This window comes from Trametes versicolor, assembly GCF_000271585.1.
Source record: "Trametes versicolor FP-101664 SS1 unplaced genomic scaffold TRAVEscaffold_8, whole genome shotgun sequence".
Lineage (NCBI taxonomy): Eukaryota > Fungi > Basidiomycota > Agaricomycetes > Polyporales > Polyporaceae > Trametes > Trametes versicolor.
Window position 1 is genome coordinate 40967 of NW_007360328.1, and position 21461 is coordinate 62427.

The 21461-nt window shown below is 57.5% G+C and overlaps 9 protein-coding genes and 1 pseudogene across 10 annotated transcripts; 4 read left to right on the top strand and 6 right to left on the bottom strand.

The window, feature by feature from the left end:
• Window positions 1-211: 211 nt before the first annotated feature.
• TRAVEDRAFT_49107 (uncharacterized protein) lies at window positions 212-826 on the bottom strand (the record flags this gene model as incomplete). Its single annotated transcript, XM_008041959.1, has 3 exons — window positions 212-638; window positions 694-741; window positions 807-826. The coding sequence occupies 3 exons, from the start codon at window positions 824-826 to the stop codon at window positions 212-214; spliced, it is 495 nt and encodes a 164-aa protein (XP_008040150.1).
• A 646-nt stretch (window positions 827-1472) lies between these two features.
• TRAVEDRAFT_127277 (Prefoldin beta-like protein) lies at window positions 1473-1920 on the top strand (the record flags this gene model as incomplete). Its single annotated transcript, XM_008042204.1, has 3 exons — window positions 1473-1607; window positions 1671-1795; window positions 1848-1920. 3 exons carry the CDS (start codon window positions 1473-1475, stop codon window positions 1918-1920), a joined length of 333 nt encoding a protein of 110 aa, XP_008040395.1.
• A 326-nt stretch (window positions 1921-2246) lies between these two features.
• TRAVEDRAFT_76892 (nucleic acid-binding protein) lies at window positions 2247-2662 on the bottom strand (the record flags this gene model as incomplete). The annotated part of the gene is made up of 3 exons (XM_008042205.1): window positions 2247-2386; window positions 2449-2494; window positions 2558-2662. Coding segments are annotated over 3 exons (291 nt in total), but the record flags the coding sequence as incomplete, so codon positions are not given.
• Window positions 2663-4069: 1407 nt separating this feature from the next.
• On the top strand, window positions 4070-4985 carry TRAVEDRAFT_83192 (uncharacterized protein; the record flags this gene model as incomplete). Its single annotated transcript, XM_008042206.1, has 2 exons — window positions 4070-4367; window positions 4474-4985. Coding segments are annotated over 2 exons (810 nt in total), but the record flags the coding sequence as incomplete, so codon positions are not given.
• Window positions 4986-7372: 2387 nt separating this feature from the next.
• Window positions 7373-9034, bottom strand: TRAVEDRAFT_170132 (uncharacterized protein; the record flags this gene model as incomplete). The annotated part of the gene is made up of 7 exons (XM_008042207.1): window positions 7373-7870; window positions 7947-7975; window positions 8054-8167; window positions 8287-8393; window positions 8463-8541; window positions 8605-8760; window positions 8822-9034. 7 exons carry the CDS (start codon window positions 9032-9034, stop codon window positions 7540-7542), a joined length of 1029 nt encoding a protein of 342 aa, XP_008040398.1. The 3' UTR covers window positions 7373-7539.
• A 1396-nt stretch (window positions 9035-10430) lies between these two features.
• TRAVEDRAFT_170136 (MFS general substrate transporter) lies at window positions 10431-12813 on the bottom strand. Its single transcript, XM_008042208.1, has 11 exons — window positions 12648-12813; window positions 12528-12594; window positions 12335-12468; window positions 12175-12281; window positions 12034-12123; window positions 11489-11979; window positions 11315-11428; window positions 11164-11255; window positions 10976-11109; window positions 10781-10913; window positions 10431-10690 (listed from the first exon to the last, which is right to left on the bottom strand). The coding sequence occupies exons 1-11, from the start codon at window positions 12777-12779 to the stop codon at window positions 10556-10558; spliced, it is 1629 nt and encodes a 542-aa protein (XP_008040399.1). The 5' UTR covers window positions 12780-12813; the 3' UTR covers window positions 10431-10555.
• Window positions 12814-13691: 878 nt separating this feature from the next.
• On the top strand, window positions 13692-15359 carry TRAVEDRAFT_21504 (uncharacterized protein; the record flags this gene model as incomplete). Its single annotated transcript, XM_008041810.1, has 4 exons — window positions 13692-13918; window positions 14104-14139; window positions 14364-15123; window positions 15150-15359. The coding sequence occupies 4 exons, from the start codon at window positions 13692-13694 to the stop codon at window positions 15357-15359; spliced, it is 1233 nt and encodes a 410-aa protein (XP_008040001.1).
• Window positions 15360-15590: 231 nt separating this feature from the next.
• TRAVEDRAFT_170137 (lysophospholipase) lies at window positions 15591-17736 on the bottom strand (the record flags this gene model as incomplete). Its single annotated transcript, XM_008042209.1, has 6 exons — window positions 15591-16022; window positions 16079-16107; window positions 16170-16427; window positions 16501-16656; window positions 16715-16854; window positions 16925-17736. 6 exons carry the CDS (start codon window positions 17734-17736, stop codon window positions 15591-15593), a joined length of 1827 nt encoding a protein of 608 aa, XP_008040400.1.
• Window positions 17737-19256: 1520 nt separating this feature from the next.
• On the top strand, window positions 19257-19328 carry TRAVEDRAFT_t125 (annotated as a pseudogene). Its single transcript has one exon. The product of its transcript is annotated as a tRNA-OTHER (tRNA).
• A 179-nt stretch (window positions 19329-19507) lies between these two features.
• Window positions 19508-21286, bottom strand: TRAVEDRAFT_49113 (uncharacterized protein; the record flags this gene model as incomplete). Its single annotated transcript, XM_008041960.1, has 3 exons — window positions 19508-19903; window positions 19977-21201; window positions 21267-21286. The coding sequence occupies 3 exons, from the start codon at window positions 21284-21286 to the stop codon at window positions 19508-19510; spliced, it is 1641 nt and encodes a 546-aa protein (XP_008040151.1).
• Between the last annotated feature and the right edge of the window lie 175 nt (window positions 21287-21461).

The following is a 21461-nucleotide window of genomic DNA, read 5'->3' on the forward strand; positions in this document are numbered from 1 at the left end:
AAGTAGTGAGGCACGCACCAATGTTGCGCCGCCGCTTTTGAAGCCTCTGAGGGCGAGTGCCTTGAACGATGCATTGCGCAAGCGTGGACAATGTCTCTTTGTATTGCGAACAGCAACGTTACGTTACCGCAACAAAGAAGCTTTAAGGACTATCGCAACCCGCTGAAAATGCCGCTGCTAAACTTGAGCAAGAATAAAGCAATGTGACACATCATGTGAGTGCGCATCGAGCTTGGCCAGGGTGGGGCGCGGGGCGCGGAAGAAGCGCGGCCGAAGCATGCTGGATGCGGAGAGTGTGCCTGGTAAGGACTTGCTTGTTCATTTCGAGCGCCAGCGCGTCCGCCAACGTTTTGATCGGCGAGTCGTCCGAACGGCGCATGGGTGTTCGCACAAGCTCGTGAGCGTTGCGTAGCTCTTCGGGCGTGAACCTTAGCTCCTCGCCCTTCATGATGGAGACGTAAGCGGCGAACACGGAGCAGTAGTGCGAGATTCTCTGGGGCAACCGAAGCTCGTAGAGCCACCCGTTGTATACAGCGTCGATACAGTTCAGGCTCTGCGACTTGACGATCCGGGAGAGCCTTGTTTCGGTCGACGGGTCTCTGCGGCGCTTCTGGGCGGGGCTGTTTTCTCCTTGTGTGCTGCGAGTCTGTGAGTCAGGCTCCTCCAAACACTGCGGAGGTCCGAACGACCTACATTTGAACAAGACCCACACGGAGCAGAGCGGCACGCCTGGCTGCGGGCCTACCAAAACCAGATGTGAGCCTCGACGTCGAAATTCAAAGTGAGCCGGCAAGCAGTGCACTCACAGAGCACGACGAGCATGCATTTCGTCCTCCCAGTGCATTCAGACCATTCTTCGACGCGCAGAGGGCGTATTCACGCCGCATGTGGAGGCTGCATAGTACCGTTCCCGTTTTCTGCGGACGGTGCTTCGGCTGAGCCATACCTGGGAGCTTGCATTCCGACTTCTGGCAACCTGGAGGGCCGTGCATCTGCGACGTTTGGGCACTCACATCATCTTCCAGACGGATGTGGTTCGTAGGTTTCAGTACAGATTCACCCGGAAAGCTCGAGAGCGAGCAACGGGCTCAGGCCTCGGCAGGCACGACGTGTTCCTTGCGCATATATACAGATGGCGCGAAGAATCGCCGAAGATGCAGGCGCGGTTCGGCGCGATCCTCGTTGCATTCGTGCACAATACCATATATCGTGTCTCGGACGCACACGCATGTCGACAGCTGGGTCGACTTTAAGACAAACAGAACAAGTTCTCTCGTCCAGGAGGATGAGGGTGAGGAGGAAGAGGTACTAGGCTCTGCCAAACTCGCGTGCGACTGTGCGCCTGTGGCGGCTCTGTTTGGCGTTGCTTGTCTGTGCACTTCCTCCAGCGCGGGCGTCTCCGCGCACTCATCTCGAGGATCGCTGAATGCATTCATTTACGGCTGAGCACAGTACCTGCACATAGACCGACCATGGCTGCAGCGCTGCAAGAACGCCTCCAGACCGAGTCTGCTGAATTCCAGAAGATTCAGGCCGAGCTCTCCTCCGTCGTCGAGGCGCGCCAAAAGCTCGATGCCCAGCTCTCCGAGAACGAGCTCGTGAAGAAGGTGCGCCAAATCCACTCCTGGATCCAAGTTTGAGGGTGCTCATCAGCGAGACATACGCTACAGGAGTTCGCGACGCTGACGGCAGACAACACCGTCTACAAGCTCGTCGGGCCCGTGCTCGTGCAGCAGGACCAAGCCGAGGCGCGCCAGAACGTCGATACCCGCCTCGACTTCATCAAGAGCGAGATGTGCGTGCTCTCCGCTACTATCCAACGGGGTATACTCACGGTCGACCCACAGAAAACGCGTGGAGGGGCAGTTGAAGGATTTGGGCGAGAAGGGGGAGAAGAAAAAGCTTGAGGTGCGCCGGTAGCTACCACAGCGTGCCGTCTTCGCGCGCGATGCTGATCGTACGTACGTACGTCGTCCTTTCTAGCTGGTCGAGATCCAGGCCGCCCTCCAGCAGGGCGCCGCACCCGCCGCAGCATAGCACCCAACGTCATCCCCCGCCGTCCTGCCCACCTGTACCGCGACCCTTCCACCCCCCTCGACGCCTGCCCTCCCCTTTAACCTCCCGGTGATTACCGCCTGGCGGGCATTATATAGCAGAGATTGTAGTCTTGTAGCGTCGTCGCGCGCCCAACGAATGCATTACGCCGAAGCTGTACTTGTACTTGATTGCGCCTGCTGCTGGCGGAGGGCGGCCTCGGCGGCCTGGCGCGCATGCAGCTCCTCGCGCTCGCGCTCGGGGCTCTTGATGACCTTCTCGACCGTGAAGCGCTTCCGCGCAGAGATCGGCGGGCAGTTCCGGATGAGCACCGTGTCCTTCATCCGCAGCGCTGCACGGGCGCAGGACGGCTCAGCGTGGTGGCGGGTGAAGAGAGGAGAAAGGGAGATGCACCGTTTTCCTCGTCGTGTGTGAGGTACTTCTTGCTCCTCTCTAGCCGCTGCAGCACGCCGTGGGTTCGAATGAGCACATCTGGCGGCCGAGTGAGGAGACGGAGACGCACCTTGCCGGTCTTGGGGTGGAAGACGAAGCGGGACACGAAGATGGTGGCGGTCTTGTTCATGAAGCCGACCTTGGTCACTTGCCCGACAAACGACATGGGCGGCATTTTCGACCAGCACGAGTGGTGTGGACGTGGGGGGAAGGACGAGAGCGGGAGCGGGAGCTTTGGGTTCGCGGATCGCAAGCAGCGTAGAAATGGGCGCTTCCTATACTACGCGCAGGTTTGTTGGCGGATCAAAGACGATGCTACATATTTAGATCCCAGATGATCACTTTGAAAGGGCGGGATGCTGATACGCATTTTCGGAGATGGAAATACGGCTGCTGGAAGCGCGCCGCTTGCGAGTTCGGCAGACCCTACCTCTTCCTTTTCCTCCTCATCCTCGTCCCCCTGGACGAAGAAACTTGCTCTATTCGCGTTAATGGCTAAGTCGACTCAGCTGTCGACACGCGTGTGCGTCTGCGACATGATACATGGTAAAGCGGACGAGTGCGACGAGGATCGCGCCGAACCGCGCCTGCATCTTCGCGCCATCTGTATGTATGCACTCGGTATGCACAAGGAGTACGTCGTGCCTGCCGAGGCCCGAGCCCGCCGCTCCCGGGGCTGTTGTCGTCGTGCAATGGGCCTGAGCCACGCTCACCGGGAGAGAGGGGAGGGTATTGACGTTAACGCCGCCGCGGGTCCCCGCGCGGGTCCACCCGCCTAGTGCTGGTGCGCGCGCGGCACTGACGGCGGACTGCACCGGGGGGCGCGCACGTTTCCAGCAGGCACAGACAGGGGAGCGCACGCACCGCTTCCTCCTCGGGGTGCGCATTGGTGACGAAACGAATTCGGGCGGCGGAAGAAGAAGTGATCGTGCAGTCGTCGTGGTATGTTGACCGTACGCGTGATACGGGCGACGAGACGCGGAGAGGCTCATGCAGACAACCAGCTTGCGGCAATTGTTGCTGCAAGTTGGCTGGCTGTTTACGAGTTCAATCTGTCTTCACGACATGCGGCAGCGTCTGACGCTTTCAGCTGCTCACGCTCGAGCTTTCCGGACGAGCCGGTCCCGAGACCTGCGAACCCCGCCCGTTGGGAAGATGATGCGAGTGCACAAACTTCGCAGATGCGCGGTCCTCCAGGTTGCCAGAAGTCGGAATGCAAGCTCCCAGGTGTGGCTGCGTGACTCGCCTTGTCTGATATGTTTCGCACCGTTGCTTCCTTTAACGCTGAATTCTACGTTGTGCATAGCCTGAAAGCCAGAAAACTGCTCAGGGCCTCATAGCCCCGCGATGCAGCTCGAGCACTCGTTGATGCGCCCAGGGCAGAAGTCACCTTCGCCCATATCGACTATCCAGCGGCTCTCAGGAGTGCATGAGGTGCCATGCTTCTCAAGGTACCGCCATACAACACAAGACGCGCTAGTTGCGGTATATGTAGATAGGGAACATCGTTGACCGTTCCATCGAAATCCCCCTTGCCTCACTTTTCTCGCATTAGGTGCCCACCATGAGCAGTGCCGCCTGGGACATCTACGCAGAGCAACTCATCTCGTTGCGCTATGGCTACCCCCTTTGGTACCCCGACCCCTCCCCTGGACGAGCCCCCGTCCAGCTCGGTGACGTAGGATGGGTGAAGGAAGGCAAGTTTCTCACCCTGTTCAACGCTTTACGGGAGGCGCACGATGCCCAGCCGATGGGCGCAGTCCCCACTGATTTTGTCCCCCTGAACCCGCCCGGGGGTGTGCAAATCGAAGGACCGCGCGAAAGAATCGGGCAGAAGGTGCTATCCAGCGAAACCGTACGCTGCAACAACATCTCCGGCGGTATTGCGGTGAACGGGTGCGTCGCCCGCTATTCGTGCTCAACTCTTCTGACAGGCATCCAAAACTGACCTCCTTGCCAAATCTCTCAGACTGGGGTCATCTGGAGTTTCCGGAGGCGTCGACGTCACGTTCAACTGCTTTGGAAACTCCGGCGCGCTGCTCGTACTCAATCCGTGTGGGATGGGCCACGAAATTCTCTCGGACAGGACCGTCATGAACTACATAGACGTGAACTTCGACAGCTGGCTCCACTTCGCCAACCATACCATGGGGCTCGACCTCCGCGAGGACGACATCCGGTTCGTGACCGGGACGACGATGACCTCCCAATGGGCTCTCGCCGCGTTCCGTGGCAGCTACAAGCACAAGCAGGGTGCGTTCACCGGCAACCTCGCGGGCGTCGGCGCGGCGAGCTTCTCGATGTCGATCTCGGACCAAGCCCTTCCCGTGAGCCATTACCGGGCGGGGCCTCCGGAGCCAGAGTTGGAGCATGCATACTTTCCGGGCTTGCACCACACAGCTCCTGCCATCACGTCGTCCGAGCCGTCCTCCCCGCGTACACAGGCGCGTTACGACCAGTGCATCTTCTTCAACTTCTTTAAACGCAAGTCACGGATTGAGAAGCGTCTCGAGAAGCTCCTTCGTTTTCTCAGAGCCGGAGCCGGGCCGCACCAGCTACCGCGGAGGCCTGACGACACCGAATCCGGGCCGCAGCTCCTGGCTGCAGCGGCGGCCGACACCGAAATCGAAGAGGACATCGTGCAACTAGCAGAACTGCTGCTTCAAACAGATTCCGCAGACCTCGCTGCGGAGCTTGCGTGTTTCAAGGTTCGTAGCGGTGTACTTTGTGAGGGCCGTGTGGGGTGAGTGACTAATTGGTCGACTATTCGCGGGAGAAGGATCCTGTAGACGTCCTCGTCGACTATATTCTGGAGGTGCGCCCCGAGCATGACGCCTCACGCCATCGACGCATGCGCTGATGTGTGCAATCCCAGAACTCGACTGCGCGCACCGCAATAGCGTCGGACAAAGATCTCTACGAGGTGCTCGCAAGCCAGGTAAGAACATTGAGGCACTTCCCTCGGGCGTGAAACGGGATCTTATTGTGATACTGCTCCTGGGATACGTAGAACATAGAATGGCCCGACCCGCAAGACCTCAAGAAAACCTTAGAAGAAATCGCTGCAACGATACATGTCAGTCCGAACGGTGGTACGTATTGTTACTAGACTCGCATACTGCTGCGCCTACTCACTCTGTATTTCAGTGGGGTCAATCTGTATTGAACCTGACGCAACAGTACTGGAAGACACCCAGCTCGGCGTCACTCCGGAGCTCGTGACGCCGCCGCTACCCATCCCTGCCGTGAATGCGATGGACGCACTGTTACCTGAAGATCTGTCTAAACCAGGCGCATTCGACACCGCCGTCGACACCGTTGAGGGCTACTCCGAAGAGGCGCAAGGGGACACCAATCTCGCGCTGCTCGCGGCCAAGCTGCTTACATCGAGGAGTTTAGACCAAGTGGACTCGGCCGCACATCTCACTTTGCCCGTCGCGTCCCACTTGCGTCGCCTCAAGATGATTTCCGAGCCCGCCCCCACAAACATGCCCCACCTCGCTTTGAGGCCATTTACAGGCTGTGTAGGGCTCATGGACCGCTTGGAGGAACTCACGGTGCTCATCCCCACCATCGCGGCGCTCTCAAAATACCCCGAACGATTTTCGCCTCGCGAAGTACACGCGGCATCCGTCATCGCCGAGGACAGCGCCGTCAATGTCTCCCACATGCTGTCGGCGCTCACGCTCGCGCCGCACGCATCTGTTCACCCTAAAGGGAAGCCCCAGGACGTATCCATCCCATGGCATGTCCCGCCTCCTGACAGAATCGTGCAAGCAGCGGATATCACTGGCTCGCTGCCTCTCGAGATTGTCACAGGGGATCCTGACAAGTTGGCGGGGTCTTCGAAACTGTCCCGGGACGCCCTCTTCGCCACGCTGGTCCGTGCTCTGCAGCACCTTTTCAATGACGCACAGGTCGAGCGCATTGCTTTCGTCGGCAAGGCCGGCTCGTACCTTTTGAGTGTTACACGGGTCGTCGGCTTGAAACATCCCCCGGAGATACGTTGGCTCGACATCGACGCGTTCGATGTCCCGTTCTCCCTCGACGACATTCTCTCGGCCATTACGGCGTCTTCTTTACACGATACCTTCCTGAGGAAAGGACCCACGGATGCGATGCGGCTCCACTACGAGCTGCACAAGGACAACCGGGCTACCTCAGACGGCGGCGACAGCCTTGCGGATGATGAGAAAGCGACCTGCAAGGACATGTTGCTGTTCTCTGCCAGCGACGCTCTCAGCACAGACGACGGCACTCAAGACATAGGGCATCGCATAAGGGTGGCCATTACCTGGGCGGCGCATCAGTTGAAGTCGCTTGCGGACGAGCAAGTGTGGTTAGAGAAAGCGTGGGCGCAGCTGTGCAGTGACCAAGTTGCGCTGCAGTCTCCGCACGCTGCAGCTATCGCCTGCTACCCTCCCGACGCGCAGCCTGTCGCATCTACGGCACCCGATCTCGGACACCAGGTGAGCCTTATGCCGCTGAAATTGCATCTTAGCGTTTGAGTCGCACTAACCGTGTTTTGCACCCTGACTTGCAGAACGAGGCTAAAGACAGCCCGGTCCTTTGGCGTCCGTCCCCTTCGGCAGACGACCCCATATGGGCGTACCAGCCGGATAGACAAGATACCTCCTCTGTCGATTCTCCGTAGGGCATGCGATTCATTACTTTCTCCAATAATATGATCCGGGATGTTGGGCGAACGTACAAGGGCAGTACTTATACGCCACGCTCGCAGATTTAGGACTTTTCCTCATCTCGTGTCACTACGATGGTCTCCCGTGATTATCTATGAATTTACACAGTACACCACTATGAAGAGCCATTACGGAATCAAGCCCGTTTGGATTTCTGCACAGCGGGGCAAGGTGCCTACAAGTCTTGACTCTTTCCCTACGGGAATGATAAGATCGCTCGTATACAATACAAGTCCCGCGGTGGTGCAGGCGGAAGTAACCTATCCGCGCTAGTCCGCTATGCATAGCTCGACAACTAACGTAGGCATGGCCTTTGACGTCCAAGAAAATACAATTACCCATAGGGTCAAGCTCAGCCGTCCTCGCCCAACCCCACCTCCTTGCCTTCTCCTACCTCCACATCCGAGCGCGTCACACTCAAGCTAATCGCACGCATCGGGATCGCGTCGCCCCCGAGATGCACGACCGTGCCTGGACGCCCGCCGCTCGCCGTCGCGGACGGGAGGCTGCGCGCGCCGTCCGACGAGCCGCGGAGGTGCGCGGCGTTGTATACCCAGCCGAGGTTCACGCGCACGGTGATGAGCATGAACGAGATCCCGGTGATCGTCGGGCTGCAGCCGCTCCCGACCGTCTGCAGTGGCGAGCGCACCGCGTAGAGCACGACGAACACCGCCGTCCACGCGCTGTGCGGCGATCAGCCAGCGTCGTGCAGGGGCGGGATCCGGGCCGAATATGGGGCATGCGTGGGGAAAAACGTACCTGTACAGCGCCGCGCTTTCGACGAAGATCTCCATCGCTTCCTGTGGTAGCGGAGGTCCGAGAGTGAGCGGACGTACAGCGTTGGCAGCGAGGGCTGAGGCGCTTACCAGGATGTGGCTTCCCCCGCTCGCGGTGAGGAGGCCGTGCTTCTGGCGCGCGCGGTTCGTCGTCCACATGCGGTACATTATCATGCCTGCGCGGTGTTTAGTATAGCACCCGACCTATCTATACGACGCCGAGCGCCCTACCGGTTCCGTATGTGTTCGTCCTATCAATGAGCGCGAGTCAGTATGTAGGTCCGCGAGTCAGACGAGAGACGGGCGGTCGCGCGAACGTACACGAGCGTGGCGGCGCAGAAGCCGATAATCCAGCGGCCGAACGCGGTCGCGAATATGCTTTGGCTCGGGGTCGCTGCGAGGAGCAGGTACATCAGCCCGATCGCGGTCGCTGGAGACAGATCGCAGCAGAGCGCGTGTAAGTAGAGGTTACGGCGGGCCGAAGAGCGTGGAGGGCTACCTAGCAGGCCAGAGATGGTGAATGTCGGGAAGATGACGACGCGGAAGTCCCGGCGCCAGACCAGCCAGGTGCGATAGGTCTGGGGGAGAGAGAATGGTGCGATGTTAGTATCGCAGTCGGGGATAAACGAAAGGGGACGTACGATGGTGATGTCACCGACGAGCATGTCGAGGAATAGGAATGCACACCGGATGATCTCCGTCGTTTGGCGGAGGTCGCTGTAGAAAGCGGTCGATTTTGTAGTGTCGCCTTGGCTCACGACGGCGACCAGCAGTCGATGAATGCCTACTACCCAGTGCTAAAGTGCGCAACATCTGTAAGCCCGGTCCGTCGCGATCGAATAGGGTAGACAGGCATACCGCGGTAATCGTGACCACAAAGAAGAGATTCACCATGATCAGTGGCGACCTTCTGAGATCCCATATCAGGGAACGCCATCGCGGCCGCGGACTATCGGAAGCGTGGCGGCGGACCCAGAGGGAGAATGCAACGAGAGCGAGCACGAGGAATATACCATATAATGTGCATTCTACGCACGCAGTGACAACATTGGCGGTGAGCACTGAGACCATCGTGGCGGTTGGTGGCACCAGGGCCTGGGAAGGGTTGGTCTGCGCCTGGGCCTTTAAGTTAGGAACCCAAAGGTGAGCGCTCGACGAGCACCGGCCGGAGTACATCAGGAGAAGAAGTCGTAATAGACGCACCCTTCGCATTCCCGCCGCAGGCGCTACGAGCGCGACCAATGGCATCTCTGTAGTCTGCTACAACGGGACACCGATGTCAACGCAGGTCTAGTCATTCGCCCCAGAACTCAAACAGCAGCGTTTGATCCATTCTGCATGAGAGTGCGTCATGAACAAATCAACGATGTCTACACGCATGTCTCGTTCGAGGATGAGAAGAGCTCACCATTACCTATCTCTGTAGCATTTCCTGTATTTCCTGTAGGGATCCAGCGCATCGACAACCGCAGCGCCTCACAACATCTGCCAAAGTTGACACTCGCAGATGGCTACCGCGCGGTTGAGTGCGAGGAACGGAGAACACGGGGAGGCACTACTGTGCGTCATCCGTGGTTCCCGCTGCACTGCTTCACACAGGTGGCATCTTGAGGCTTTCGGTGATGGGATCCGCCTGCGAGTCTGAAGATAGACATCCGGGGTGACCGACCATCTGCCAGAGAGACGTCCAAGTGGCGAAAGTGTTGTTCGAGGAGGAAGATCTGCTTAATGGGTTGGGGTTATGGCAGAAAAGAACGCAGTGGTGAGACAACTGAGACAGATGTCGTCGATGATCCGAAAGCCAAGTGGGCGCGAGCAGTGTTCCCAAGTCTGGATCGAGCGTTGGGGCTACGTCCGCGAGAGCGCTTCGCAGATGTTCCATCGGAGCGCAGTGAGCAATATGCTTGCGGTAGAGTCAAACTTAACCGCCTCTCCAACACGCGAGTCATTCAACATTAGCGTTCAGTCACTACCGCGGCGCAGCGACGTTAGATTGAAGGATACAACGCCAGACCATATGGTTGCAACGCACCAGTATGGGCCAATCCTGCAATTTGCCAGTCCACACTCCAGTTCCCGGTTGCATACAGCAATCCTTGTCAGGCCTACAATTTTGTGCTTCAGGTCCGGTGTGGCATTATTATTATAGGCGAAGAAGACGGTAAGGTAGTACTGGCAAGGTCGCTAAACGCAGCGAAGAGACAAGGAAAAAGTGCGATGGAACGTCGCGAAGGTTTGCACCGACCAACGCAAGCGCCCTGGCTGTGACACATTGGTAACGCCAGTGACGTGTCACGGATAACAGACAGCGAGCTCGCCTCGTCCGACGGCCCGAGACCGTCGACCACCACCTTCATCTCTTACGTTGGTCGGAGCACGTAGGCAACCTGGAAGGTGATAAAGGATTGCCCCATACTTCATGAAATTCCTGTATTTGCAGACATCGGTTCATGAGGCAGCAGGTCGGTTTACCAGGAAATATCTGAACAGGACGTTCTAAGTTGCTGATGCATATGCACAGGATATGTAATGCCGGCAGAAAATACACATCTCTATGTGTATGTTTTCCGCACCTAAACATACTTGAATTCTTCACGAGCCACCTTCCCTTGACTCCCACCTTTGTCGCCACGCACCGCCTTTCCACCATACCAGCAGGGTGAGCAGCCCGGAGAGGATTACCAGCCCACCCCATAGCGAGTACAAACCTCCGTCACCAAGCGCGCTCTATGTTTTATTCCAGAAGTCCGTGGCTTAGCCCTGTTATCCAGACAGGGGGACGAAGCGCGAAGAATGCGCGACCGCACACGCACTCACCTGCAAGGGGACCGCGACTTCCGACGCTACGAGCGCACAGGCGCCTCGAATCGTGCTGTTCGCCGCCAAGGCCGAGGACGACCGGCCTGCGTTTGCGTCCACGATGTACGCGAGCGTGCAGGAGTAGAACGAGCTGGGCTCCGCGTGTCAGATACGACCTTCAGGAAGTCACATCGCAAGCAAATAGGTACGTACATGGAGAAAAAGCCTATCAGGAACAGCATAACGCATATTGCTGCGACGCTGACATGGCGCTCGCACACCCAGCCGTACGCGATGACGGAGGGCGGGAGCAGGAGCATGGGGACGGCCGTGCTCTCGAGACGCGTCTGTAAGTGGTCAGACACTGTAACGTATGCTAATCATCAAACTTAGACACACACCTCGGCCTGGATAACGCCGCCATTAAGCGCTTTGACTTTGCGGTAGACGTAGTCCGAGTATCGGCCTCCCAGTACGCTTCCCAGGAGTGAGCCTCAGCGGTCGCAGGCAAGTCAGATGCGTAGCCCGTAATAATTCATGCACGATGCTTACCTACACCGAAAGCGAGGAGGGTTAGCCCGATCTTTAGCGCGTCGTATCCGTACTGGCTGGAAAGCGTTCGCGAACACGTGTACGTGATGGAGTAGGTGCACGAGAAGACCAGCGCTGACAGGGACCACCGTCAACAAAGTGCAATTTTTGTCGGAGTAGGTGAAGACGGCGCACCTGAAGCAAGGAACATCGCGACGTTATTCAATCGTCGCAACACATGGACGATAGGTTTCACTGGGTTCACGTCCGATAGCGACAGCTTTACCTCCTTCAACGGTCCCGCCACCGCATCGGCATCAATCTGGACCTCCTGCTGTTTCTCGACATCGCCCTCTCTCCGGCCCTCTCCTCCATCCTCTCGTCTCTCGTCTCGTTCTTCGGCTTCACGCTTCTCCTGCTGCCCACCACTAGGCACCGCGGGGGACACGGCCGTCTCCTGCGACACACTGGACGCCTCGGACGACTGTTGCGCACGGAGGCGCCGCCTGAGCGCACTCTGGTACACGAGGCTCCGCTCGCGACGGAACGTGTCCCTGAACGGCACGAAGAGCAGGAAGCAGGCGCCGACGAAGATCGCGAGGAACCAGAACGTTGCGCGCCAGCTGAACGCCTGCGTGAGCACGCCGCCCAGGATGGGCCCGAGCGCTGGGCCGAGCAAGGGGCCGCTGTGCGATGGTGAGTAGAAGAACGCTTGGATCGTTGTTTGAATGATGAATCACCTATAATAGATGCCCATCATCGTCCCGCGCTCTCTAGGCTCGTACATGTCTGCTAATGTCGCCGCCCCCAGGGACAACACGGGGCTCAAGCTATGTGTCAAGGTGAGTCGCTGTCTCGCTCGAGGACTCGGACGGACTCACCCAATGGCTTGGACGCATCTCATGCCGATCAATATTCCTATAGACTTCGCGAGCGCACAGACCACGCATCCGACGAAACACAGCGCGGTCGAAAGCAAATACACTCTCTACCGGACACCGTTCATCAACGCACCGCAAACATCGGAAGCAATGAGCTCACCTTCCGCCCCCAGAACTCGCTGAGTGTCGTCCACACCAGCGGAACGCACCCCTGGAGGAAGATGAAGAGCGCCAAACTGAGGCTGATCGCCCCACTCGACGCGTGCAACTGCTGCTCGATCTGCGGGATCGCGGCTACGTTCCACGCCACGTCAATGGTGAGTAGTGCACAACACCCGGGGGATCATACTCACGAGTGTAAATGTTCGCGCCAAGGCCGTTCAAGACGCTCGCGCCCGTAACAGTCGCGAGGACTAGCGACTACGCCACAAGGTGAGCACGCACAGCCATTGATGAAGGATGACTGTACGAACCTTCCGCGTGCTTGACCATGTCCTAGGGTCGTCCTCGACCACCGCATGCTCAATGTCGAGCAGCACAGCGCTAACGTTCACAGGTGCGTCCACACGGGCCTCTTCCCGCCCCTTCTGCTGTCCGTTGGCCATGATAGGGCACTATGACAGGTGGCGCGTTCAACAGATTCCCCCACAGATCATGGACGAGTCAAACAAAGAGCCCTCTCGGCAAAAACGCGCTCGTTATCACACGCGCCTGAGGCGCCGGGACGTAAAATGGATGCAGCGGGGACGCCTCTCGCGCCACGGAGTCACCTGCTGTCGGGAGGTGCGCAGTGGTCGAGACATCGGATTTTCGGACTTACATACGCGCGTGTGATGTCTGCATTCTTTCCGCCAGAAGACCTCGGCAGAAGGCGGCATGACATGACTCGTACACAACGGAATTCGAGTACACACCGCGATAGCAGGGTTTTGTCGTTGGATCAGCCTACCAGACGAGTCAGTCGGGGACCGGTCGCAGAGCGCGGTACGTCGTACTCGCTTTAGAAGTCGTGGTATATGATTTGTGGGGATAGCGAGTCTGGTGCGACCTGTTGCAATAGATGACGTCAATGGCACTGGACACGCCTGCCTCGTTATGATATCCCACATGAGAAGACACAGTGCTGGGTGGTCGTGTGACACTCGAGTTGCGGAGATGGCGGGGCTAGCGCTGATCGCTGCACCCAAGCCCGACACGCGCGAACTTCCCCTGAATGTGGCTGCGTGGTGAGTAGCTTCGAATGCCGGTTGCAGCTCAGATACTTACAATCTGTGAAATGGTGGGCGAACCGGATCAATCTTCAAGGGTTGCGCGCCTTGCAGATGCCCTTTCCCTGGTCGATCGTGAGTTGTTTGTCTACACCTCATTGTATGGATTGCTCGTTGGGATGAATTGACATGTTGTTCAAAGTGGAATTTTAAGAAAGGACGCTCATGCGCCAAAGGGTACTTAGCTGACCATGCTATAAATACAGTCTGAGTGCGCGACGCTTCGGTCACTCACCTTGCTCGATCACGATGGCCTCCTACATGCACGCGCCACCGAACTCGTATCGATACCCCCCGTACGTTCCTCCAGAGCCTGGCCTGACGCGCACCAGTATGGCGTTCTGTGCATCGGTAGACCTGCTCGTCCGGAACACTGGGCGATTTGGCTCTGCTGCGGCTCTGTTCTTTGCTGCCACAACGAAGAGGCTGCAAACCTTGAACCACGATATCAGCAGAACAGCCCCGTTGCATGCCTTGTATGTACCTCACGGAGTCGGATCGGCCTTTCTTGGTTCAAATTTACAGTCCGCGGGCGGAGACCACCGCGTATTGACATCGCTGCTTTGGTCTGAGCTAGAGAGGATCAGGGGGCGGATCAACCAGTGAGCGTCATGCTGGAAATTTACCCCATGCATATGGTCTGATGCGTCTTATCCTACAGCTACGCGGCGCAGGCGAACGGGCCGAATTCGAGACAGTGCGTGTGTCAGGAGCTCATAGTAGGTTGGCAGCACGCATGGGGGTCCACCGTGATGTGTTATCTCGAGGACGTCCGATTGCTATTTTCTGAGCATGTCTCGCGGCAAATAACACAGAGCTTCGGAGCGTGCCGACCGGAAATGCTAGCACTCGTTAGGTAAGTGTTTGTAGTATATCCCTACAAATCACGACCTAAATTCACACTCACGTCATGAACTCCAGCGATATTGTAAGACGGCGTATCTTCAAGTGCGCTCATAAAACGGATGAGCAACTCCGCTACATTCTTCAGTACGAACGGGAGCTGCCCGGCACGCTAAACTGGGCCCTCCAGCATGCCTATCGGCAGGGTCACCTCCAGAACCTGGTAAAATTAGCCTCTGGCCCTGCGCAAACACACCGGAAACGTAACGATGGCGCTGCCACTAAGAACACTTCGGCATCGGCTTCCGGATCAAGCAAGCCCGACATGACACGGGACCAAGGAGGTCAAGCTCCAGAGGACACAAGCTTGAACTCGTTCGCGAGAGAGAAGACGCGGCATCATGCCAGGTTGGATAAGCCGCGCACTGCGTCAATGTCGACCTCTCAGACGTTCAACCGCACATCGACGACCTTGGGCGAGGGGGCTACCATACAACTGCAGCGTCAAACCTCCTTGGACACGCGAAGCCTGCGCGCCATCGCTCCGCTACCTTCACGCGCTCGAATTGTGCACCCTCCTCCTATGGGGCAGCCATTGACGAGAGAGCGTGACGATGGGGTCCACAGCCGCCGAATGCCTGCCGTTCAGAATAAAAAGAAGATCATAGCTCCATCCAGCGACGTTCCCGGAGAAGCAAGCGGCCGCAACCAGCAGAGAAACGCGAAGTTAGCCTCGTGCGGTCATAACAAGCAAGCGACCCGCTCAGTGTTGGAAGAATATATGTACGAACTGGAGCTGATAGCGGAAGCAGCGGGATACTTTGATATCGCCCGACTTGTGAGTGTCTCTGTGTTTGAGCGGAGAAAATCCGGCTGGAGAAGCTCATGTCTGGTTTATCTTATTTCTCGAAGCGGCTGTTGGACAACGTCATGAACGCAGTCAATTGCCACTTGATCTTCACTTTTTCCGAGGAGTTGCAAAACGGGTTTACTGCGGAGCTGATCGAACTGAGCGAGCCTCTACGACGGAAGGCGCAGGATGCTGACCAAAATGGACGACTTGCGAGAGTCTAGCAGAGGGTCGACGAGAGTGACCAGTCAATTATCACGCACCCGGTGGCTTATTTATATAACCTCAGTGGTATGCGTTCGCGATTAGGGGAGAATATAATTGGACCTGTTATAATACCACAATAATAGTTAGACGAGTACGAGACCTGCAAGTGAGTGCGATGATGCGTAACAGACGAGTCAGCATATCTCTAAGTCTCCACCAAGACATAACACTCACCTCATATTCAACGTTCAGCTATAGCAATACCGCTCGAAGCAGCTCACGCAAACCCCGTCCCTCTGCAGCCCGAGCCGCCGCCTCGCCCGATCCACCACCGCGCACGCCAAACACGCTGGCCACTCCGGGTCCTTCGTCTCCCCACTGGCCGCGAACACGGGGATGCCCTGCGTCGCAACATCGAACACCTGGTTGAGCACCGCCTGCGCCTCGTCCGCGGTGTACGAGAGCTTGGCCGTCGGGTTGTTCGTCAGCGGAGGCTCCCCGAGCGGCGCGCCGCCGTTCGCGATGTACACAACGAGCGCGTCGCCCGCGTCTGGGGCACTGTTGCACCCGAAGAACGTGGGCCGCTTCGTGAGGTTCTGCGCGATGTACTCGGCTTGCGTGGACGGCACGGGCGGGAACGCGTATGCGGGGTTCAGAAGCTGCACACGTGTTTGTGTTGCCTATGGAGAAAGTAAGTCCGCGAAGCGCAGGAGGGAGATTGGTATGCTCGACGCACGATGAGCGAACTCCCATCCGCGAAGTTATCTGCTGTGTCCGCCGGCTGGATAAAAGGATTGTGAGTGGGACGTGCGTGGTGTATACCTAACCAGAGTTACGTACCGCGTCGATCGCGATGATAGTATCCAAACCGCGCGCCCTGACGAGCAAGGGCTGTAGTGGCGTGGTCTGGCCGTCCTCACCACCGTCCACAAGTGACAAGATCGTGCTGTTCGTGTCGACGAACGTGCCCTGCGCCAAACCGAAAAACGGATTGGGGATATCGGCAGAGTCAAGTCGGAGCCCTGTCTGAGGCATCGTCTCCTCAATGAGCCCGATGATAGGCCCTATGGCAGAGCTCGCAAGCGCTGCCGCCTGGGTGAAGATAACGAAACTAGCTTCAGCTATACGACTCGGAGTGGTGCTCCGATGACGGATCACGTACCGAGGTGTTCATAGAGTTGAAGAGGTTGGACGACGCGCCCTGAATGAACGAGAGCTGGTCGAATCCGAGCGCGCACACGCTCCCATTTGGTGAACCAAGGAATTTCGTTGGCGTGAACGCACCCAACATGGGGTCGAACGAGCCGGACTCATCTGATACAACACCCGGTCAGCAAATTCAGCACCCCATAAGCGGTGTCCTCGCACTCACAGGCGTTAAACTCGTATATCGGGTTGACCAATGGCACGATCTCGTCAGGTTCGACGATGACGACAGTCCCATTCGGCCGATCGACGAGGGAATCTGCAATCACGATAGGAAACGGTTGCGCGAACGCGCGGAACGTCGATCTGCAGAAGTGCGTACGTATATCAGAAGTGTCCACAAACGTGCATCGCGAAAATCACGCGGGGCACATACACGTTCGCGATACCAGAGAGCGTGAGACCTGCGCCGTGCGCGAGCGTCGCGTCCGCGAAGTCGTCCGCAGTCGTCCCATTCACGAAGTGCCGTGCGAGCGAGCGCCCCCACACGTCCGCGACGGACACCGGGAAGCCCGCCGCCCACTTGCCGTGCACCTCCTCGACGAAGAGCTCCAGGAACTCCGCCGTCTCGTTTGAGTTGGCACCCGGCTCCAGCAGGTTTTCGGGGGTAATCCATCCGCCAAAGCCGTCGGCGTCTGCTTGTTGTGTTCCAAATATGAGGTCCGGAAGCGTCGGGAAGTCGGCCTGCGAAAGTGACGAAACCAGCCAGGAACCGCCGGAGAGGCCTGAGAGGTACTGCGCAGCCTGGAGGAGCCCGCCCAATCCGGCTTGCACTGACGACTGGTTCCGGCCGTCGAGGGCGCTGAGTACGCCCGCCCCGAAAAGAGCAGCGCGAAGGCCTCCGCCACTCGTCGCGATCCCCAGATTGGGGAAGGCACCCTCCCCTAGTCGGCCGCTCAGAATCGTATCGACGTATGCGGGGAGTACGACAGGCGTGTTCTGCTGGACGTTGCGCAAGTAGCTTGCCCAAGCGTTTGGGAGAACGAGCGATTGCCTTGCAGAGACATAGCGTGCCTCCTCATCACCAAGAGCTTGTGTGTACGCGTTGGAGCCTGCTTCGCGCACGAGTGCGGTCCCATCGGGACATGGCTGCAGTGTCGGAGCGTACTTCTGGGCAGCGAGGGCCTGAGCAGAGACGCGAGAGAGATAACAGGCACAGGCGATGAAGCAGACTCCGAAGGTCTTCATGGGTCCAGCAGGTAGGGGGAGGAGTCGAAACCCGACAGAGTGTGCTGAACCTTTATACTTTCCGTCGCGTCAACAGATCCCAGATTTGTGGTTAGCCGAACTGATAGCAGGTGATAGCGATGCTTTTACGGGAGGATTGATAGGTGTAAACTAGGCAATCAGAGGACCCGTAGTCAGCCGCTGTCAGCCGACAGTCCGCACCTTCAACATTGACGCAGCCATGCGGGAAAAGATGCCGGGTCCCACGAGTGATGCTCCGGCAAATGGAAGACGTGTATGAAAACCGCGCGGCGTGAGTGTCCTTGCCATGGCAGATCAGGGCAACACAAACCATATGCCACTTTGGCTGGCACATATCGATGGGGGTGGTTTGCAAGAATAGAAACTGGGCAGGTTCGTGTACCGAGACATCAGGTCGTCAGCACACGTCAGGGCAGTTGTCGCCGAGGGGACCGCACTGTGTAAAACCCGTCAGAACCCGCTGCAGCAATGCTGTATGTAGCAAACCTATCCTAAATTAAGCTTTCGTTGTCGAGGGAGGTCCCAGGGGCGGAGGGCGAGCGTCTGCGTCCATTTGGCGGGGGAACACATGCATCCCGTTTCGGTGATTGCATTCACACTGCATGCATAGCCTGTCCGCTACTACAGCTTTGATTCCCAAGCTTCGTCAAAATCACCGGATCGGCGCTTTGAGGAACCCAGGAACACCGTCGCGAAGCACGCACCTCGTGTGAGCAGACAAGTCACGGGAAGACAAGACGTCGCGACTGTCTGCTTGCCAGGACTCCGATTCAATTGCCTCTTCGACTGAACCCTATGTGTTACAAGGGAAGGGCGGCTGTACAATGAGACGTTGATAGATCGTAGTCGGCTTGATGCTGCGAGAGCGATGACAAACTGATGGTGCAGCACCTTGGCCGACATGGGTCAGCCTGGACCGTCTTCTCCGCGAGTACGCTGAGTGGCGGGCCCCGCTCATTACTTACGGATCAGTGCAGAATGCGTACGCGTCTTCAAACTGGCTTTCAAGAGCTGCCTTCTGGATCGTCACCGAAGCAGGTACAGCATGTCGTGCGGCACAAGCTCAGTCTCATGGCAGGTTTGATGTGCTCATCTTTCAGGGCTTGAGAAATACTCCTAGAAGTGAGGGAAATTCATGAGCAGCCGTGTGTGGCATCGTCAATCCGAGCTCAAATTTACACTCACACCTAGGCTTCGGGAAAATGAGACATTTCGCGAGTGTGGCAGCTGATGAGATACAAGATGCCGGACTCATCACCGGAGTGTGCGTGCATGAGTACTTACCAGGGCACGCCGGGTTATGCGTGCCTAGGAATGTTGCATATCTCTACGCCGACTCGAACCTCCGGAGGTAGGGGGGCCTGCTAGGGGCTGGTGATGGCCGAACGACTCGAAGTGGGCTTGGTGGATTCACAATATTATTGACAATAAGCCCCCGAGCTGTGGTGGCCTGAAAGCCGTGTTGGGAATATCACTTTTATCAACTACGAGGGGGAAACGGATGTATAGCCCAGTGGTAGAGGCCACGACTGTAGAGCGCGGGGTCCCGTGTTCGAACCAATGTGAGGGTTGCTTCCCTCGCCTGAATCCTTTTTCTTCCCCGTTTGAATGAATTATTGGCAAACTCTTCGAAGACTACGCGAAGGATGAGTTACACCATTGCGGTAAGCGTAATTACTTCTTAAGACATAAGACATAGACTGATGCACATTCCTGGTTGACGGAGAGTGGTTCTGGTTCTGTCATGGATTTACAACTTTATAGTCCCAGCGAACGTATCTGCGTCCCCCACCCGCGGCGCAGCCTTTGCGCCGCAGTGCCACTGCATCCTCTCCGCCTGAACCAGGGCACGACCCGCATCCACGTCGAGCCGGACAAACTGTGGCGATCCACCCGGGGCACGAGTGATGTGCCAGTACACCTCCTTGTCCCACACACGGAAACAGAGGTACTCCAGCGTAGGCGCCGCCTCCGCGAGACGCGCCGCCCAGAACGCGAGGAACTTGCCGTGGAACTTGGACAGGATGGCAACGTGCTCGGCGCTCGGCGGGTCCCGCAGCTCGTCCTCGTACTCAGTGTCCACGGCGTGCACGCGGCACGTGAAGAACTGGACGGACATGCCCGCCAGCAGGTCTACTATCGCTCTCTATAGACAAGATGAAGCCGCGTGCGTCCGGCTAGTAAGAAATCGAACACGATAGGAAGTGGGCCGCACGCACCTGATAATGTATGGGCTCGCCGGACATGCCCCACAATCCAAGATCTATCCCAAAGTGGGTGATGTCGTGCACTACGTCCTCGAGCACCCCGTTGAGCAGGCGTGAAATATCCTGGGGAGAGAATTTGGGGTCAAGCAGAGGCCATTGTTCTTTCTTGAATCCCAAACGCAGGACAATCCGCTCGGGGCGTATGTCCTCGATAGTCGTGCTGAGACGACCTTCGGGCAAGTCGACAATACAGATTATGAGGTCCAGCCTCTCCACAGGACAGTCCAGCGCAAGCATGTACACGGAAATGAGGTCGCCATAAACGTGGTCGAGATCGGGCCATATTTCCTGGACCTCGTCGCGGTTGTGGAGGTATACGCTCTCCACGGAAGCGGGGGTCTCCAGATATTCCAGTGCCCAGAAGTCTATCTCCGGGCTGACAACTTCCAGGACACGCAAGTTCGGGAACGCGTTCACGAGTACGTCGCGTTCGCATACGCGGCAGTCCATCATCGCGAGCGCAGTCACGCGGGGAAAGATGCTCGTGTCGGGACCGGAGTTGACGTAAGCGTCACTGGTGTCGAAGTGATAGAGGGACACTCTTTCGAGCGTGGTACGATGCGGCTTCAGTACATCCAGGGGATCACAGAGGTGTGGTCGATGAGGTGGGGGTAGCTCGACTTCGGGATACTCGCCGTCGATGTGGATGTCGACCAGCGGCGACCGGATATTGCTGACAATTTCGTGTGTCCGCAGTCCGAATGAAGACAGGTACAACCGCCGCAAGGTTGTGAGTGCGGAGAATGCTTCCGCGAGGCGTACATCGTACTCCAGGAGTTCTTCGCAGAACGCTATCGAGAGGTCCTGCAGGTTCAGGAGTAGGCCGACGACGGGGACGAGAAGCGGGGCGCCATTTATGGGCTTGTAATCCTCCAATTCAACGTCCGAGTCCCAGTCCAAATCGAGCCGGAGCCTGGGGATGCAGATCGATAGCCTTTCAAGCTGGGAGGTGCCGCTTGAGTAATGACGCTGTATGAAGCGACAGAAGGAGACGAGCTGTTCGTCCGTAGTGATCGACGCGCCCATGCGCAGCAGGATACCCATACCTAGAGGGTATAACATTCGGGCTGAGCACATGAAGGCCGAGACGTCCGATTGTTTGTCGAGGAGAGTGACGATAGCGTAGTATACATCCTCGTTGAGCGTATGAGTCTGGTGAGACACCGATATGCCATGACTGTAAAGGTATCAGCACGGACATTTCGTACCGGATATCTGCTACCGTCCAGGGATGTGACTTACTTGTCAAACGTCGCAGCCATGCCAGCTCTGTTCCAAAGCCTGTGTGGGTGTCTCGAGTATAAAAGATATGATTCGGGTTTTTGGTGTCTACAAAAGCACCGCAGTCAGATCTGGAGTCGTTGATGAGGGAGAGGGGCGGCAATGTCGAGCGAGAAAGATTAAATCGATGTACTTATCGCAGAATCGCAGCAGTCC

What these genes read in the sequence shown, in the direction of transcription:
- TRAVEDRAFT_170136 (XM_008042208.1), bottom strand. Translation starts at nt 12,779, where the DNA reads ATGGCCAACGGACAGCAGAAGGGGCGGGAAGAGGCCCGTGTGGACGCA. An exon ending in TGGCGCGAACATTTACACTC is followed by an intron (nt 12,469 to 12,527) that starts GTGAGTATGATC and finishes CGTGGAACGTAG; the next exon opens with CCGCGATCCCGCAGATCGAG. An exon ending in GCGGCGTTATCCAGGCCGAG is followed by an intron (nt 11,110 to 11,163) that starts GTGTGTGTCTAA and finishes GACCACTTACAG; the next exon opens with ACGCGTCTCGAGAGCACGGC.